This window comes from Canis lupus, chromosome 22 (assembly GCF_048164855.1).
Source record: "Canis lupus baileyi chromosome 22, mCanLup2.hap1, whole genome shotgun sequence".
Lineage (NCBI taxonomy): Eukaryota > Metazoa > Chordata > Mammalia > Carnivora > Canidae > Canis > Canis lupus.
The window spans coordinates 34,026,003-34,044,426 of NC_132859.1; the positions used below are offsets into that span (position 1 = coordinate 34,026,003).

At 38.2% G+C, this 18,424-nt stretch overlaps 1 protein-coding gene across 1 annotated transcript in view; it reads left to right on the forward strand.

Annotated features, from left to right (window-relative positions):
* RARB (retinoic acid receptor beta) overlaps positions 1–18,424 on the forward strand; it is a 725,134-nt gene that overhangs the window by 324,182 nt on the left and 382,528 nt on the right. Inside the window, exon 4 of the mRNA XM_072793005.1 lies at positions 7,416–7,872. Within this exon, the coding sequence (XP_072649106.1) occupies positions 7,695–7,872 (178 nt within the window). The 5' untranslated portion in view covers positions 7,416–7,694. The remainder of the gene's footprint in view (positions 1–7,415; positions 7,873–18,424) is intronic.

Below are 18,424 nucleotides of genomic sequence, written 5' to 3' on the forward strand. Positions count from 1 at the left end.
AGTAACTTTTTTGAGGACAAAAAGTAAATGGGCAGTAATGAGTAAATTAGTAAAGTGCAGAGAGTAGAATGCTAACTGAATGCCTGAAGAAGGAGACACAAAGAAGCAAGGAAATGCAAGCTATAGGATTTTGGTCAGTCCCAGAAAGTAGAAGCACCAGATGTCCAGAAAGATGGAAGTGATGATTGAAATAGTAAGATTGGTTGGAGTTCTGAACAAGGAGTAGTTAAATTCACTTCTCCACCTGTTACATTCTGGTGATTACTGTAACCCAACCCTGGTAGGAAAGATAAGTCTCCTCTTTGAATAAATTAAATGAGAGACATTAGAGTTCTGGACACCAGGCATAAATGTAGAGTGGGGAGGTGTAGTGTTAAACTGAACACAGGAGGAAGAAGTGAAAGACTACTTATTTAATAGTAAGCCCACAGTCAGCCTGAGCCTTACTGTTCCATTCATCTACCAGAAGTGTTTTCTGTCAGGCATTTTCTTTTTTTCCCCATTTTGGGTAGAATCTTAGAGAATTTCTCAGTGAATTTACCAAAGAGCCTATAGAAAATGAAAAATCATTTCTCCTCTATCTTTCTGAGTTCTTGGCTGAGACCACTGTAATAAAAGATCAAGAAGGAAAAAACAACAAAAGTTTGTTAACATGTATACTTCACGCATACATGGGATAGACCAGAAAAAAATGAGTAAGTCCCTGAGATGGCTTAGAATTCAGAATTAAATACCATCTTGATAGGGAAAGGGGAAGGGGTGGGTGCAGTGTCTAAGGAAGTTGAGTGGGTCCTTAGAATAGACTGGAAGTATGATAGCTTGTGACAAAGTTTGTCTGGGGGTGCTGTTGACTTCTAGCTTCCTCTCCTGTGGCAAGAGTCCATCTTTGCTGGTTGATAAAACTCCCATGGAGGGGATTTATAATTGTGTTCCTTTTGGTGGCTATGTCTTCAGGCATATCAGGAGAGTTTTTAAAAAGCCCCTCCCTACTTTTATTGTTTTTCAAGTACTTACAACTCAAATAATCAATATACCAAATCATATGTTGGGGTGGCATGTCCTGAATCCCTACAGTTATGTTTTAGGGTGGTTTATTCTGCTACTTTCAATCCCCAAATAAGAAGTCCATAAATCTAACATTTGGGAAATCTCCCAAAGAAATGTCCACTTAGATCACTTTCTCATAAAACTCTCATCAATGTAGAAATCAGAGTAAAACATTAAAAAGAACTATCCTTAATATCCTAAAAGAAAAGATAAGCCATTTGTGGCAAGAACCAGAATGTGTAAAGAAGAAAAAATAAGAAAACTCTTCACTATTAATAAAATTCAATCAATATGAAATTCAATGAAGTTAAGGGTAAGGTTATCTTGCAAAAAAATGGATTAAAAGTTAGAATATGAGAGAAAATATAATAAAAATAGAGAATCAATTAGGAAGGTGCAATATCTCATATTTCCAAAAGGAGAGAACATAATATATAGAGAGGGAGATATTATCAAGGAAATATTAAATTAAGTTTTCTCTAACAGAAGGATATGGGTCACCAGACTGAAGAAGTCTACCAGAACTTAGCACAGTGTAGGAGGAAAAAAGATCCATAGGGGATAAAGAAAAGATTATGAAGGCTTCCAGAAAAGGAAAAAAAAAAAAAAAAGTAACACACAAAAGATTTGAAATCAGAGTGGTTTTAGAAATTTCCAAAGAAATGTCGAAAGCCTGAAAAAGTGGTGTAACATACTTCAAACTCTAATTTAAAAAGTTATTTTCAGGCAGCCCGAATGGCTCAGTGGTTTAGCGCCGCCTTCAGCCCAGGGCATGATCCCAGAGACCCAAGATTGAGTGCCACGTCAGGCTCCCTGCATGGAGCCTGCTTCTCCTCTGCCTGTGTTTCTGCCTCTCTCTCTCTCTCTCTCTCTCTCTCTCTCTCTTTATCTCATGAATAAATAAATAAAATCTTTAAAAAAAAAAGTTATTCTCAATCCACAATTTTATACCTACCCAAACTATCAAACAAGTGTGAGATATAAAATATTTTAATACATGCCAAGTCTCAAAAAATTACATCCCACATACCATCTTTCCAAAAGATCTTAGGGAAAAAAACCCACAAGATCAAGAAGCAAACCAAGAAGGAGAAGGGTGTGAGATCCGGGAAGTTTCCAAAAAAAGACAGAGAGAGAGAGAGAGATGTGCTAATTTGAAGTCTTAGTTTGACATCCATGCATGAGGCTAGGAAAACACCAATCAGCCTTGTGGCAAGTAGAATGTCTCTAATTATGGAACTCCTATATCATAGGACATGTCTGGGAGTTGGGGAAAAATTATTCGTAGATGGAAAATAATCCAATTATATAAACAAAGCAACTCTTAATTCCAGGAAAAACAAAAATTATTTGTAAGAACTGAAAATGTAGTATGTCATGTGGCTCAGCTATAACAATATTTACCTATTCATAATTAGGTCAATATAATGTAAATGATTTTCATTTTTTAAATTGTGATGACATTGTGAGGAGAGTAAGAGAGAAAAGAAGGTTTAGCATGTGTTAGCAATAGCTGAAGAAACTTTAATCATATTTATAGTAGAAACCAATAGGTAGTAAAGGAAATCTTAGATCATTATGAAAAAAATAGTTTAAGCACATTATCTAGAAATACAAGTAACAGGAAAAACCCAACTAAAATAGTTTCAAGTAATTGCATATAGAGAGGGGAGCTAAAGGATTGGGAAAGTTGGCTGCTGTTTTTCTTAATTAATCTAAAGCAGAGGTCAGCAAGCTATGGTCCATGAGCCTGGTTCAGCAGGCTGCCTATTTTTGTAAATCATGTTTTATTGGATTACAGCCATGTCCACTCCCTTACAGATTATCTGTGGTTGCTTTTGTCTCACAAGAAATTGGTACAAAAACAGAGTAGAGTATTTGTAACAGAGACTGTATGGCCTGCAATGTAAGTTATTTACTTTCTGTCCCTTACAGAAGAAATGTGCCAACCTCACATCTAGAGCATCTCAAATGTTAGGTACTTTAGAATCATCCAGAGGGCTTCTTAGAACACAGATTGCTGGGTCTTCCTTAGACCCTGATTCAGTCAAGCTTGGGCCTGGGGAATCTGTGTTTCTAACAAGTTTCCAGGTGATGGTGAGACAGCTGGTTCAGGGACAGGATAGTGCTTTGAGAACCACTGGTTTAAAGGAACCTATTTAAAAAAAAAAAAAATCATACATAAGTACCATGTTTATAAAACAAATTTTAAATGTTTAGAAATATAAGCTTGAAAACTCACATGCAAATTTAGGCTAAAATAAATACAGAAACGACCTCTGGTAAATTAAATGTGACAAGAAATTGAAATGCAATTTAATTTAAAAAAACATCTTTTTAATGGAACAAAAACATTAATAAATTAAACTGGAGAAAATATGCTGTGTGTTATTAAAATAATATCTCACGGATGCAGGCATAGATGTTAACAGTTCCCAGGATCCCTGTCACTGCATGGGCACATTTCATCCAAGTGGTTAGTAGGTAGACCTCTTCTACTACCTCCTGTCATTCTGCTGTTTATCAAAGGCAGATTATGCAGAACAAAATCAGCTATGCATACAGTTATGGAAAAATCCTTTCTTTTTTATTTCCTCTTAAATATTTTCAGGATTTCCATTTAATGTCTTAGGAGAGCACTTATTTTCTGGACAGCAGAGTCTAGAAACTTGGTTTAAAACCTCAGCAGTTTAGTGCCGTCTTCAGCTCAGGGCATGATCCTGGATACCCGGGATCAAGTCCTACGTCGGGGTCCCTGCATGGAGCCTGCTTCCCCCTCTGCCTGTGTCTCTACCACTCTCTCTCTGTTTCTCATGAATAAATAAATCTTTAAAAAAATATATATATATAAAATAAAACCTGTTCTTCCCTGTACCCCTTTCACTGACGTTGAAACTGACAGCAGGGAATCTCCTGGGTGGTAGATCCATGATCTGCTGACCTGCTGCCCACTTCCTTCCCCTTTTTCAGTCAGCTCCCATTTGCTTTGCTTCAGATTGTGAAGGAAGGAACCCAAACCCAAACTGAATGAACCCAAACTCAAATCAAGCATGAAGAGGGAAAAAAGAAGCACTGCTAATACCGCTAACCATCTTTTTTTTTTTTTTTTCGAGAAGCCTAAAACAAAGGAAATTCTCTGCTTCCAGAAATAGCCTTAATCAGTCACATATGTGAACATAGACCCAGTGACTGTTCAAACAATTTTCCAGCAACATAACAGGATTTTCCCAACGCACCGATTTTTTTTCCTTTTGCCCTATTATCAATATGTTTCTTTTTTTGTCTTTCTTTTTTCTTCTTTTTTTTTATTTTTTATTTTTCAGGATCCTAGGCATGATACCACACTTTTCAATCAGGCAGGCAGGATGCTGAAAATCTGCAGTGTTTGAAAGCAAAGAGAAATGAAGGATTATTGAGAGTAGAAATAGTCCCTGGTTGGTAAAAACAAACAAACAGCTTTAAAACTCTAAGAATTGTGCCCTGCGGGGGTGGGTTTGCTGAACTGTCAGCTCTACCAGTTAATGAGGTAGTTTGTCTAATGGAGATAGAAAAGACCATTTTTAACAATGCTGGGTTTTGTGTGTGTGATTTAAAAATCAAATTGAGTGGAAATGCAGCAAATACGAAATGGTATTGTTTATTTTCTAATTAATTTGCTACAAACCACAAAATAAAAGTGTTAAATATATTAGATGGTGTGTGATATTTTAGAAGAGAAAGCAGGGAAAACATTCACCTCTCATAGTCCATTTACTTTATTTTCATCAGAGAAAAAAGTTGTGGTTTGAAAGTGTGAAAAGGACAATGATATTTGGGGAGGGCATCACTTTTAGGGATAAATGTGTTACATAAGCAAATAGCAAATACGGTCTCCTTTGTAAGGGACAGCGAAGTTCTGGGGAACCTGGGACCAGATGGTCTCACTGTTGATGACATTCATTTGTAATATTAATAGGCCAGGGACTCAAGGCCCTGGGGAGAATGTCATCTGAGTGAGGCCAGCCACTCACATCACAACAGCTTGTGGACTTTTTCCTGTAGGGTACAACTAGGACACCTCAGGCACTCAGTGACATAAAAGCACAGCATGGTAGAGGGGAAAGCACAGAGATGTAGCCAGATCTAGGTTCAGATTGTGACTTAGCCACAGGCTGACTCTGTGACATTGCTGTTAAGTCAATTAAACTCATTGAGGGGGTGGCTCCATGGTTGAGCATCTGCCTTTGGTTCAGGTCGTGATCCCAGGATCCTGGGATCGAGTCCCACATCAGGCTCCCATAGGAAGCCTGTGCTTCTCCCTCTGTCTATGCCTCTGCCTCTCTGTGTCTCACATGAATAAATAAATAAATTCTTTAAACAAACAAACTCATTGAGACTTAGTTTTCTCACCTGGAAAATGAGGATAACTGCCTATGGACAGCTCTAAGGGCCAGAGCTTAAAGCCCCTAAGTCAAGTGCTTGACAACACAGTAAACAAATGGAAATTACTATGAATTAGAAAATGTGGGGATTCATAATCAAGCTGGCCAGCTTCACAGACTGAGAAGTCAGGAAGCCTTAATATGTCTTGGTTCTCCACTGTACCCGGATCCCACCTTTCCTTCTTCCATGACAAAAGTTTTAGTCCTAATGTTTTCCTCAAACAACTGTGCTGTGACTTCCTCCCTGCCCTGATCCCAAAGCCTCTTGTCTATTCCAGTGAGCTTGTTCTTAGAAGCATATCATTTGATGAGACAATACATATGTGAATAATGAACTTTGACTTAGTGGTTTGTTTTTTTTTTTTAAGATTTTATTTATTTATTCATGAGAGACAGAGAGAGAGAGGGAGGCAGAGACACAGGCAGAGGGAGAAGCAGGTTCCATGCAGGGAGCCTGACGTGGGACTCAATCCCAGGTCTCCAGGATCAGGCCCTGGGCTGAAGGCGGTGCTAAACCACTGAGCCACCCGGGTTGCCCTTGACCTAGTGTTGACTCCACACAGGGCACTCTTCTTCTCTTGATGTTACTTCATTTCCTCATGTACCCCTCGTAACCACCCTCTGAAGTAAATTCTATTATCATCCCCATTGTGTAATAAAAACTGCTATGTTGAGAAGTAAGATCACTGCCCATGGGATGGAACCATGATTTGAACCTAGGCAGTCTGGCTCTAGAATCATGCTCTTGACTGTGACTCTGTGCTGGCCCTGAGATATTGTTCTTGTTTTGTGTCATGTGGGTTTACTCTCAGGGCTTTCCTTCAGTGGAGTCTAGAGTTTGAGACTTTTGCTGAATATTGGTCTTCAGGACCAAAATGAGCCCATGGAGTCTACAGTCAGCCCACCCTATAATTGATTTCAGGCTTTTTCCACTCCTGGTCACCAGGAGTCCTAGGTCTCGATCATCCCTTGCATGTCTTTTGTGAGGGCAGAGCAATTTAACCCTCTTTAACAACATGATCTCAGTTAGAAGCTGTTAAAACTAGACAGCTCTGTGATGGCAGGATCCACATTAGCATTGTTTCATACTGTATCTCTACAGCCTACATCAGCACCAGGTGTCTAGTAGTAGTTTGCATTCCACTATTATTCCACAATAATATTTCACAACTGCTTTATTCCACAAAGCAGTTGTGTGGATCTACGGATGGTGTTCTTACAAGAAAGGTATATACTATTGACAATGAGAAACTGATATATTTCATGGGTCTTTGGCTATATCTCTTACTTACCTTTCTTTAGGATCTAGGGGTCTCCTAGAATTATATTTTATCTCGTTGGGCATCTCATTCCAAAAGAATGGGTTGAAATCCCGAATTTGTTTATAAAACGTATGTAACATCTTGAAAGAACCTAGGTTAGGACATCATAAAACAATGTGTCTCTAAAAGAAGCAAGAAAAAACATTCATTCATTCATTCATTCAATCAATATTTATTGAGTATCTGTGGCCTATCTGGTTTCCTTTTAATAGATTAAAACGTTGTGGTACACAAAACAGAAAAACTCTCCCCTCCTGGTCAGTTCATTCTAATGGGAGACTGACAAAGCACTCTCACAAAAACTTAAGTGCCATGGAGAAAACTTAAAGCAGGATGAGGAATATGGAGAAAGATTACCCCAGAGTGGGGGGACATGGCTATTTAATATAGGATAGTTGTGGCTATTGTGAAATTATTTGTAAATTTGATTCTATATTAGAATATAAGAATTTAAGAATAGTCAATATAGGGGAATAGCCAGGAGCTAGGAGAGCTAGATTAATACCTGAGATTTTTCATATAATTTGATAAAGAAGAAGATATTTTTAACTTGTGATATTTATTTATTTATTTATTTATTTATTTATTTATTATCTATCACTCTATCTTTTTTTTTCCCTTACAGAATTAGCAGCTCTGAATCATTAAAGTAATAGCATTTCCCAGCCTTAAATTGAGACGCTCAACAAAAAAGGCATCCTTCTTGTAAATCAACACAACAAGATGAGAGGTGGAAAAATCATGCTGAGAAGAAGCAAGGTCATATGTTGAACTGTTTTGCCTTTTGCCCAGAAGACAGCTCAGACTCAATCCTTGCCCCATATTTACCTCCCTCATTTTGGTTCAAGACCTGAAGTGATGTGTTCCAGCCCCAGAGCACCTTTCATCCTGTGAGGCCTGAAACATGACCACCAGTAGCCACGCATGTCCCGTCCCGGCAGTGAATGGACACATGACTCACTATCCAGCTGCACCCTACCCATTGCTCTTTCCACCAGTCATTGGAGGACTTTCCCTGCCTCCCCTCCATGGCCTTCACGGCCACCCTCCTCCAAGTGGATGCAGTACCCCATCACCTGCAAGTAAGTACCACTGCAATTTGGTCTTTTCTCTTGGTTGGCTGGCTTAATGGATGTCAGAAAACAAGGTGTTTCATATCCCTGGGTAAGTTTTTATTTTGGGGGGGGTTTGGTTTCTCTTGGTCTGCAATTGTACTTTTAGTTCTATTGCAGAAATCTAATTTGAAACCTGACAAATGATGCGTTTTAGAATGTGGTCCATTCAAAACTCTGTTTTATTTTGCTCCATTTCTTAAAATGTAAACCTAAAAAGTAATCAGCAGATATGTATGACTAACATTCCTGAAGAAATTGGCCGCTTGATAAATAATGTGGACAGAGGATTAGAAGATGATTCCATAAAAATCACTTAACAGTAATGCTGGACTTAACATCAATTTTGGTTGTGAGGTCTTCTTTGAATCTCTAACTCTGCTCCTGGGTATAGATAGTATCTTTAATTGTTTAATTCATATCACATAAGCTTTTGTGAGTGTCTTCATTCACTTTTGGTTCTGTACTAAGCTGTTCCTTACCTCTGCTCTTAACTGGAATGTTGGGTATAAAGTATTATAAGATAAAAATAGAGTTAGAATTGTTCAAGACTGATACGACTTACTTATAGAAAACATACATATTATGTGATTTTTTTTTTTAAGACCTGCCTATTTCCGCACAAGCTGTGGTTAGCCAGTGAGCTCTTTCGCCTTTGAGAAATAGGTTGGCCATATGACACCTGGAGGTGACAAAACACATTTATCCTATGGGGATGCATCAGGGTGCCATAGTGCCTTCTCCAGACTCTTTCACAGCTCAACAATAACTTTTGAGAGCTCTGTCTGGTGATTATTTCAAATTTTACTGCTCTTTAAGGAGTTCTTACCAGTATTGGCTTGGTACTTAAGAGATTTTCTTTTGAAGTATTACCTTAATTGTTTTGATATTTTGGTCTTTGTGCCTTAACTTCTTCTTCCCACTATGTTGTTAGCTCACTGGGAACAGGAAGTTTGCTCCACCTAACTCGGATTCCTCAGCAAATGGTAGGGTGCCTTCAGAACTAGTAGGATGTTTAGGTGTCTGGGTGTTTGGGAAGATGTTTGGATGGATGGACAGACGGACAGAGAGATGGAATGAATTTTACTACAGGGATGCTGATTGCAATCACAGTGATTATCATGCCTGATATATGCTAACTGGTTTTCCTTCCTGGTATGACCTGATCATAATTCTTCCCTTCTGTGTTTTGGATTTCTGACCAGAATATGTGATCAGTAAAGTCTTTGAAATTGCTTAATAACATTCTCCCATGCTTCTCAAGTTCAAATGGAAAGTCGATACAGCCAAAGTGGTTTCTTGGCTGTCAGGAGAAGTAGAAAAAGAGCCTGTATTCAAAATATCTTGCTGACCCACGTGCCAGTTCAAACCCTGTTCACTCAACATGCAAATGATAAAATGAAGTTACTTTCAGCTAACACACGAAGCAGTCTGACAACATGATTGTTAAAGCTATTAAAATTTCACCCAGAAGCGCCTGTATCCAATTCCATAGGTCAGCCAACCTAATGGATAGCACATTTGAATGTATTTCTTTCCTCAGATCACAACTATATTTTGTAGATGTAGCTAAGGAGTTAAGGCAGTATTATTCCCATCCTGAATGATGTAATCTTGCAGATGGCAAACCCTTAGGCAGCTGTAGACCCGAGGTCCCAGCAACTTTGGGCTACTTTAGGTGCTTATTAGTAAGATCTTTGTGCTGAATTAGCATTCATGAACACTTGAACACACTTTCAATATACAGATCCCTCACCCATCTGCTTGCAGATATTTTTAGGTCTAAGAATTCTATAGAGCAGTGCTTGGCAAACTACAGCCTGTGGGCCAAATCCAGCCTGCCATCTGTTTTTATAAATAAAGTTTTATTGGAACCCAGCCACACTCATTTGTTTACATATTGTCTATGGCTACTTTCATGCTACAGTGTTAGACCCCGAATAGCCCACAAATCCTAAAATATTTACTCTCTTGCCCTTTACAGAAAAAAATTTCTGACCCATGCCATGGAGATAAGAAGTCAAGTCATCCCAAATGTAATCAGGCTCTGTTCTCTAAGTGGTGATGTTTGATCTTCTAATTCCTTATGCTATTCTGAGTCTCAGTAGCTAGGCCTATACCTGAATGAACTGGGCTATATAATACCTAAGGCTCCACTCCATTTACCTCTAAATAAAAGGCTGGTTGGTTGGTTTGTTTGTTTGTTTGTTTGTTTTCATTTCACAGTTACTAATAAGGCACAGAGACTGTCACTACCAGGTTGAACTGTAATGCAGTTGTCATTGTTCTAGATCAGAGTTGATCAAATGATGGCAATTTTATATGATCCAACCTATAGGAGAGGTTTTGCAGTTCAGAAGAGGGAGGATAATTACAGTTTTTTTGAGGACCTTGGGGAGAGGGTGCTGAGTACATTGAAAAATGACTGGAAAGTGGCAGAAAAAGGATGAAGAACTGAAAATTCAGGCTGGAAACATTGAAATTGGCTAACTTTATATGCTGGCTAATATCTTATTTTATTATTTCTTGCTACAGACAAAGTACATGAAAGCTGCTCAGATGAAAATCATTAAAAGAAGCTGCTGTTAATATGCAAGCTGTTAGTTGGCCCTTAAACAGGGAGTTGTCTTTGTCTTTGTTATAGTCTGAGGTTTAGAAAGACCAGGAACAAGGGTAAGGTCTTAAAAGTTAAATGTAGACTTTCTCTTGGCTAAAATTAACCATCAAATTTTATTCATGTATTGAGGTTATTTAGGGAGGTAGCTGAATTCTATAAAATCTCAATAACTAGCAGAACACATGCTTGGGTGGAAAAGCCAGCTAATCTGGAATGGGTGTTGGGAATGACTCCATAAAGAGGGTCATGTCATTGAACTATGGGATTTGCTGATGTTTCTTTCCTAATCCATACACATCCAGATCCTGTAGTTCAGCCAGAAAGAATAAATTCTGCTACCCCTGTAACAAGGTTCTTTCAGCACCATGGAATTACAGAAGGCCAAGAACCTTCTACCTCAAAATCTAGTGAGAACAATTTCTGTAGCAGCTACTGATACTACCCCCATTCCTGACACTTCTCACCATTCACTTCTGATTCTCTAGTCAGCCTGTTCTCCCAGATGACAGCTTGAAATCTGTACATTAACCTCTTCCTTCGGGTAATACACATATCCCCATTCCCACATAGAAAAAGTCCTTGACCTGCCATCTCATTTATGGTCATTAAACCTCTCTAAAGTTTTCTTACATCAACTATAAACAATTTTTATTTAAAGAATAGTCTTCTATAGTAATCGTATTCAAATCTTTTAAAGATAAAGATGAGGTATGAACTTGAAAGAAAAGTTGTTCCAATAAAGGGGTAAATTCAGATAATCTCCAAGGCCTTTACAACTGTAGCAGGTGAGGATTCTATATATGGCAGTTCTGATTTTCTCCATGTCTTCATGCCCTTTGCAGCCAAACATGCCATCTTTCTTTGGTGTGTGTCAATGGTGAACTCTGTTCTGTAGCATGGAGCACTTGGCCATTGGTATGAACATTTGTGACAACTCACAATTATGACAACTCACAATTATGAGTGAAAGATGTGACCGCTTTCCAGAAAATCTGCTCTCCAGAACTTTATAACATAAAGGAAAATAAATATTTGCAGGGGAGAGGTGGATTTAAAAATTTTCTATGTGTGAATGTCCTTGTCTTTGAATTCTGACTTAAATCTCTATACTGTAGAGTCTCTATGAGATTAGAAATCTGGAGACAGTAAGAAAAGAGGAAGTTGAGATAAGTAATAAGAAAAACTAGCATGTATTGAGCATCAGTATATAATCCACTGAGCATTTCATGTATGCCATTCTTAATCTTTTTTAATAGCCTCCTAATACCACTGCTAAACCATTAGTAACAGTCCCATTTTGCAGACGAAGACTGTGAGGCTTAGAAAACGCAAAGAACAATTACAGCTGGTTCATGTTGGTGCCAGATTCCAAGGCCAAATCTTGGAGCCCCTAAGTGAATATTTTTCCCAATGTGTTGGGTAACGAGGCCAATTTAACTGCTCAGCTAATCAACTCCACCATGGCTGTCTCTTTCCCATGATGCTTCAGAGTCTTTGGAAATGAAGGACATTTAAAGGAATTCACAACCTCTTTAGTTCCATCCATTACTGTGGAAGCAGATATTGTTTTTCATCCACTTGAGGCATTGAGGGTGGGCCCCATTGTTAGGAAGTCACTAACATTGTTAGGAAGTCTCTGTCCTAAAGGCAGAGATCCTGTCACCTCCAGGCAAGCATGACTCCCCACAGGAGGAAAGCCTGATATACTATGCCAGGGAATGCTCAAAATTGAATGTTCCAGAGCTCTCTGTGAAAATTGGACAACTGTCTGTCTGTCTCTCTTTATGGTTCCTTTCATGGCTGCTTGTTCTGTTTTATTGCCACACATGTGCTTTTTTATAGGTTGTTGTAAGCTGGAAAATATTATTAACAGTGTTGGCTTCAGAGACTCTCTCAAAATGATCTCCGTTTAACTCTACAATCTTAAAATGAGAGTTCTTTTCCTTGCTTCTTTAATGATCAGAAAGTGCTCTCCTGTCAAAATCACAAAATAGGGTATTGACTTAAAAAAAAAATCAACAGCCTTTTGGAGAGACAGACTGAGAGTCTCAGAGTTACCAATGACAGGACATAAACTGAGTATTATTTCTATCTCTTGTCTTAAGCTAAGAGAAGCCATGTATATGCAGCTTGTCTAAAGCAGTGTATGTGGCCAAACTGGAATTCATGTTGGGCCTTTAAGACAACTGGCCCATAGGTGTTGATCATGTTTTGAATACATGCAGATTGATAGTAACTAAAACCAACTTGTTAATTCCTATTGTCCAGCACTCTTTGCTTTATACTCTTGTCTTCTTTCTACTGTAAGTTGTATTTGTCCTTAAACATACACAATGACCCCACTGGACAGGGATCATTTCTAGTTTTAAGATGTCTGGAGCTTAGTATATTATTGGTATTCAGTGAATATAATAATATGGTCCACATGCATGTATTTGTCACATTTTTTAAAAGATTTTATTTATTTATTCATGAGACACAGAGAGAGAGAGAGAGAGAGAGAGAGAGAGAGAGAGAGGCAGAGATATAGGCAGAAGGAGAAGCAGACTCCCTATGGGGAGCATGATGTGGGATGGAGTCCCAGGACCCTGGGATCATGCACTGAGCCAAAGACAGACATCCAACCACTGAGCCACCCAGGTGTCCCATGTACCTTTTTTTTTTGAAGCCAGATAAAACTAAGTTAAAGTAAGAGAAACTTGTTAGGAATTCCAGTAAACTGAGTATAACAGTTTTGCTCATTTTTCTGTCTTTGGTCATTGAGGATCTCTGAATTTCTGAGGTTTATGGAGGTCAAAGACTTTTACCTGGATGCTTTATATATAGTTTAAGTCTTTGGCATGATCAGACACTTTCAGTGGTCTTGTGTAGGCCTACAGCCTCATGTACAGTATGTAAGAGTCTATTCCTTAAAGGTGGACAGGTATTGATTACTGGAAGGCAGTGCCTCTCTTCCCCAATAATAAAGGAATCTTTGTGTCTTCTTCTTGATGTCTTTACAATTTCTCCAGACTCTGGTCGAGTACAACATGTAATCCTTTGAATAGTTCTAATGAGGAGCTGGGTTCATTCTGTTTGTTGAACTTTACCCCAAAGGGATCAAGAATATGTGAACATGAATTAGAAACAGAAAGATTATTGTTCAATTTCATCAAATTAACTACAATGCCCAAAGGAGAATCTCAACTCTGGAAGTGTGTTCTTGAATAGAAATAGGCTTTCAGTCTAAAGAGACAATTGTAAAAACAGGAATGGATTTTCCTCTGACTTACTTTTGCCAATGACTATTCCTACAGAGAGCATGATTGAAAGTATACCAAAATAAAAAAAGAAGAAGACTCAAAATGGAGAGAAGAGAGAGATTGGTGGTTTAGACGTAATATTAGATTCCTTTAGATACTCTGTTTATTAGATAAACAGAGACATTTTAAAGGAGCATTTTTGACCTTAGGAAGATGAACTTCTGAAAATAGCCATAACAGCTCCGAGTTGGCTATGAGATATGAGACTTTCCATGTGTTCCAAATTTCTGTACTGATGAAATCATCAATCTGCAGCTCCTGTACATTTCAGATGAATTATTTTGGTCCTAATGATGAAAAATTCATTCATATAACCTTGAGTGATAGGAGATTAACCTCCATACAAGGTAGATGAATATGAGGACAGGTAAAATTGCCACCAGATGGCTGCCCTCTGGGCCATCTTCAGGATATATCTCAAGCAGTACCACAGAAGCTCTGGTGATTTATGCTGTGTTATCAAAGTGATACAGCCCCCTATTATGTCTTTTTTCTCTATTTTCTATTTTGGATCCCTCAAACAGTTGAATGGTTTTTGGTAATTTATTTATTTTAATTATTTTTTAAAGATTTTATTTATGTTTCATGAGAGACACAGGGAGAGGCAGAGACACAGGCAGAGGGAGAAGCAGTCTCCCAGAGGGAGCCTGCTGCAGGACTCGATCCCAGGACCCCGGGATCACGACCTGAGCCAAAGAAAGGCAGATGCTCAAACACTGAGCCACCCAGGTGCCCCTGTTTTTAGGAATTTAAATGAACAAGAGAGAGGGAGAGGAGGAAGGGAATGTGGGAAGGAAGAAAGGAAAGAAGGAAGGAGGAAAAGATAGACAGGAGAAAGAGACATTCTGGCCCTATTATGTTCCCTCCATGCCACCTCCAAGAACTTGAGGCTGCTGAACCAACCAACAGCCAGTGGTACCATCAGCACTCTTGCTTTTTTCACTTTCCATTAGAATAAGGATTAAAAGAGCTGTCATCTGTTTAGTGTGCTACATACATTATCTCTATCTGCCATCCGGAAAAGAGAAATAGAGGAAGACTAATATAACCAACTTTCCTAAAATTGCTCAGGCAAAAATGATGGAACTGGGTTTCAGTTCTTCACTCTGGCCAGTCATCTTTTCACACCTGTATGTTAGATGTGGATGTTGAGGTGATACAAAGGTTTTAAAAACATTCTGTCTTTAAGGATCTTGCACTCCTATGGGGAAATCATAATTGCCTAAAATAATTTCGATCTCAAACTCTGATTGTTCTCTATTCTTTAAGGCCTTGATTTTATAAAGCTTATAACACCCCTCCCACCCACATACCTGCTATGCATATGGTAATTTACTCTACATGTCCTGTTCTGCTGTCTTCAGTAATTTTCATAGCTTTCCCTCCTTTACTCATCTGTTAACTTGATGCCTGGCTACAGTGAAAACTCATTTAAGGTTCACAGAATGACCAAATTTATGATTCTTGTTGATGGGGGACTTTGACAATTTGCAAGTGTGCTTTTGGATGTCACCATGATTGGCAACACTATAGGCATTTAGGGGGTAAGGGCTGGGAGACTGAATGTCTTGCACTATGCACAAGAGTTGCAAATAATACAGAATTATTTCATGTCCTCCTTGACTTCCCATTGTCCCACCAGACATTCATGTTAAGAACACTCCCCCCCAAATAAATTATGATTAACTGAACTTACCTATAACTCCATTTTACATATAAATGCAAAATACTATGTGCTTTTATTATACCGTGAATTATTTATAACTATAATTGCTGTGTAGATGGAGAGTAGGCTGATCTTTATTTTGTTTGGAATGTTCCTAAGAGTCATTTACAATTTCAGATTACAATGTCACCACTGACTAACCCATACCACATGTTTTTATCAGTCTGCATTTGTAGGTAAAATATTCACTGTAATTCTGCACAATAATCATCTTACTGCTTCTTTATTCCCGAGCATTTATACATTGAAATACTTATTATTTTATTACAACTTACTTTCTTTGAATTCATTCTTTATATTGCAGTGAAGGCCATATATTGATTTCTTTGAAATTATATGTATAGGTGGGCTATATTATCTATGACTGTCATTTTAAGATAGTAAAGCACATGTTATAAAATATGTTACTAAAAGAAGTATTACATTCAATATCTTGAAGATTGCTGGAATGATAGGGTGGGTGGGTGGATGGATGGATGGATGGATGAGTGAGTGAGTGAGTGAAGAATAGAACAGTGTCAACTAAACTGCTTGGAACTTAAATGTTCTAGCCGTTGAAAGAAAGTCAATAAGGGTCATGGACAGGAAAAGATTTGTGAAACCAAATCTGATGATCATGTCAGGCATGGGGCAGTGATATGGCATGGGGAAGTCATATGCAGAAGACCTGTGGAAAGTGTTTAAAGTTTCCCATCTTGGAAGGCATGTGGGGTTGGCAAGGAGCCATCCAGCCCTTGCCCCTATTTCTTGATGTGTAAACAGTGTCTCCAAGGTATACAGGAGGGAATCAAATGTTTTCTTATTCATGAATTTACTCTTTCAATATTTATTTGACTCATATGCGTTAAGTATTGAAATAGGCACCTTTGAGTCTCTCTGATGGTTTACTGGGTAAATTTATCAGAGTAATTGGTTCTTACTTGTGTGTCATGTCAGAGTCTGTCACCAAAAAATGCTCAGTATCACTCATCATCAAGGAAATGCAAATCAGAACAATGAACTATCACCTCACACCTGTCAGAATAGCTAAAGTAAAAAACATAGGAAATAACAAGGATCCAGGAGGATGTGGAGAAAAAGGGATGCTTGTGCAGGGTGCTGGGGATGCAAACTGGTGTAGCCACTGTGGGAAAACAGTATGGAGGTCTCTCAAAATTTTAAGAAGAAAATTACCCATAATCCAGTAATTCCACTACTGGGTACTTACCCAAAGAAAATGAAAACACTAATGCAGAAAGATATATGCACCCCTATGTTTATTGCAGCATTATTTACAATAGTCAAGATGTGAAAGCAACCAAAGTGTCCATCTATAGATGAATGGATAAAGATGTAGTGTGTATGTACACATGCACACACACACACACACACACACAGGAATATTATTCAGCTGTGAGAAAGAATAAATGCTTGCCATTAGCAACAAAATGGATGGATCTAGAGGGTATAATACTAAGTGAAATAAGTCAGAGAAAGACAAATATTTCACTCACATGTGGAATTTAAGAAAAAAAAAACAGACTCTTAAATATAGAAAACAAACTGGTGGTTGTTAGAAAGTGGGTGGGATGGATGAAATAGGTAAATGGGGTTAAGAATACACTTATTGTGATGAGCACAGAGTACTGTATAGAGTTTTCGAATCATTATATCATGTTATATGATCATTATGCTGTACACCTAAAATAATGTAATACTGTATTAATTATACTTGCATTAAAAAAAATCCACTTCCAAAAAAAAAAAATCCACTTTCAATGATACATCATTTTAGGATTTACCAGGACAAACGTATGGAACTGTTCTAGATTGAGTTTGCATATCCCAAAAGATGCTGAAGTCTGAACCCCCATTATACATGAATGTAACTTTACTTAGAATCTTCTCAGATGATCATGTTAAGATGAAGTCATTAGGGTGGGTCCTAATCAAGTATAACTGTGTCCTTATAAAAAGGGGAAATTTGGACACAAAAATAGAGATACAGGGAGAGTGCCATGTAAGGGTTGGAGTTATGCTTCTACAATGCAAGGACCACTAAAGATTGCCAGCAAATGAATAGAAATAGGGGAGCGGCATGGAAAAGATATTCCTTCATAGTCCTCAGATGGAAGCAAGCCTTCCATGTACTTTGGTTTGGGACTTCTCGTATCCAGAGCTATTTGTGGTACTTTGTTATAGTGGTCCTAGGAAACTAACTATCAGGACTCTAATTCGAAATTATACCTTCCTACTACTGAAGGAGGAAAAATCGTGCTTTTGGTCTCCCCCCACCACCCCCCATCTGAAAGTATCTAGTAATTTAGCTATTTTTCTCATAATTTTATGCTCACAAAGACCTCTTCTGCAATATGTGGCTGCTTTGGCTTGGAATAATGAATAATATTTCAGGAAAGTATTTTTTTTCCTTTCCTTTCCAAGCCAATCTCCCTTGATTCTGGTGGCTACAAGTCCATGGTCATAAATCACAATGGTCAATTTTTTTTTTTAATGAATATGTCTTTATTTCTCTGGCTTTATTTTGGTCTTATCCTTGGATACTAAATTTATACTCCCTTTCTTGACCTTCACATGTCTTTAATATCTATTTTACTCTTAATTTTAAACCCTTTGCCTCATGACTCTGCAGGGTTACTCATCACTATTGTATTGGAGCCTGTAGAATTCTCCAGAAGAGTCCTTCATTTAACAAAATCATATTTCAGGGGCACCTAGGTGGCTCAGTGAGTTAAGTGTCTGCCTTTGGCTCAGGTCATGATTTCAGGGTTCTCGGATTGAGCCCTGTATCAGGCTCCCTGTTCAGTTGGGAGTCTGCTTCTCCCTCTGCTGCTCCCCCTGCTTGTGCTCTCTCCCTGTCTTTCAAATAAATAAATAAAA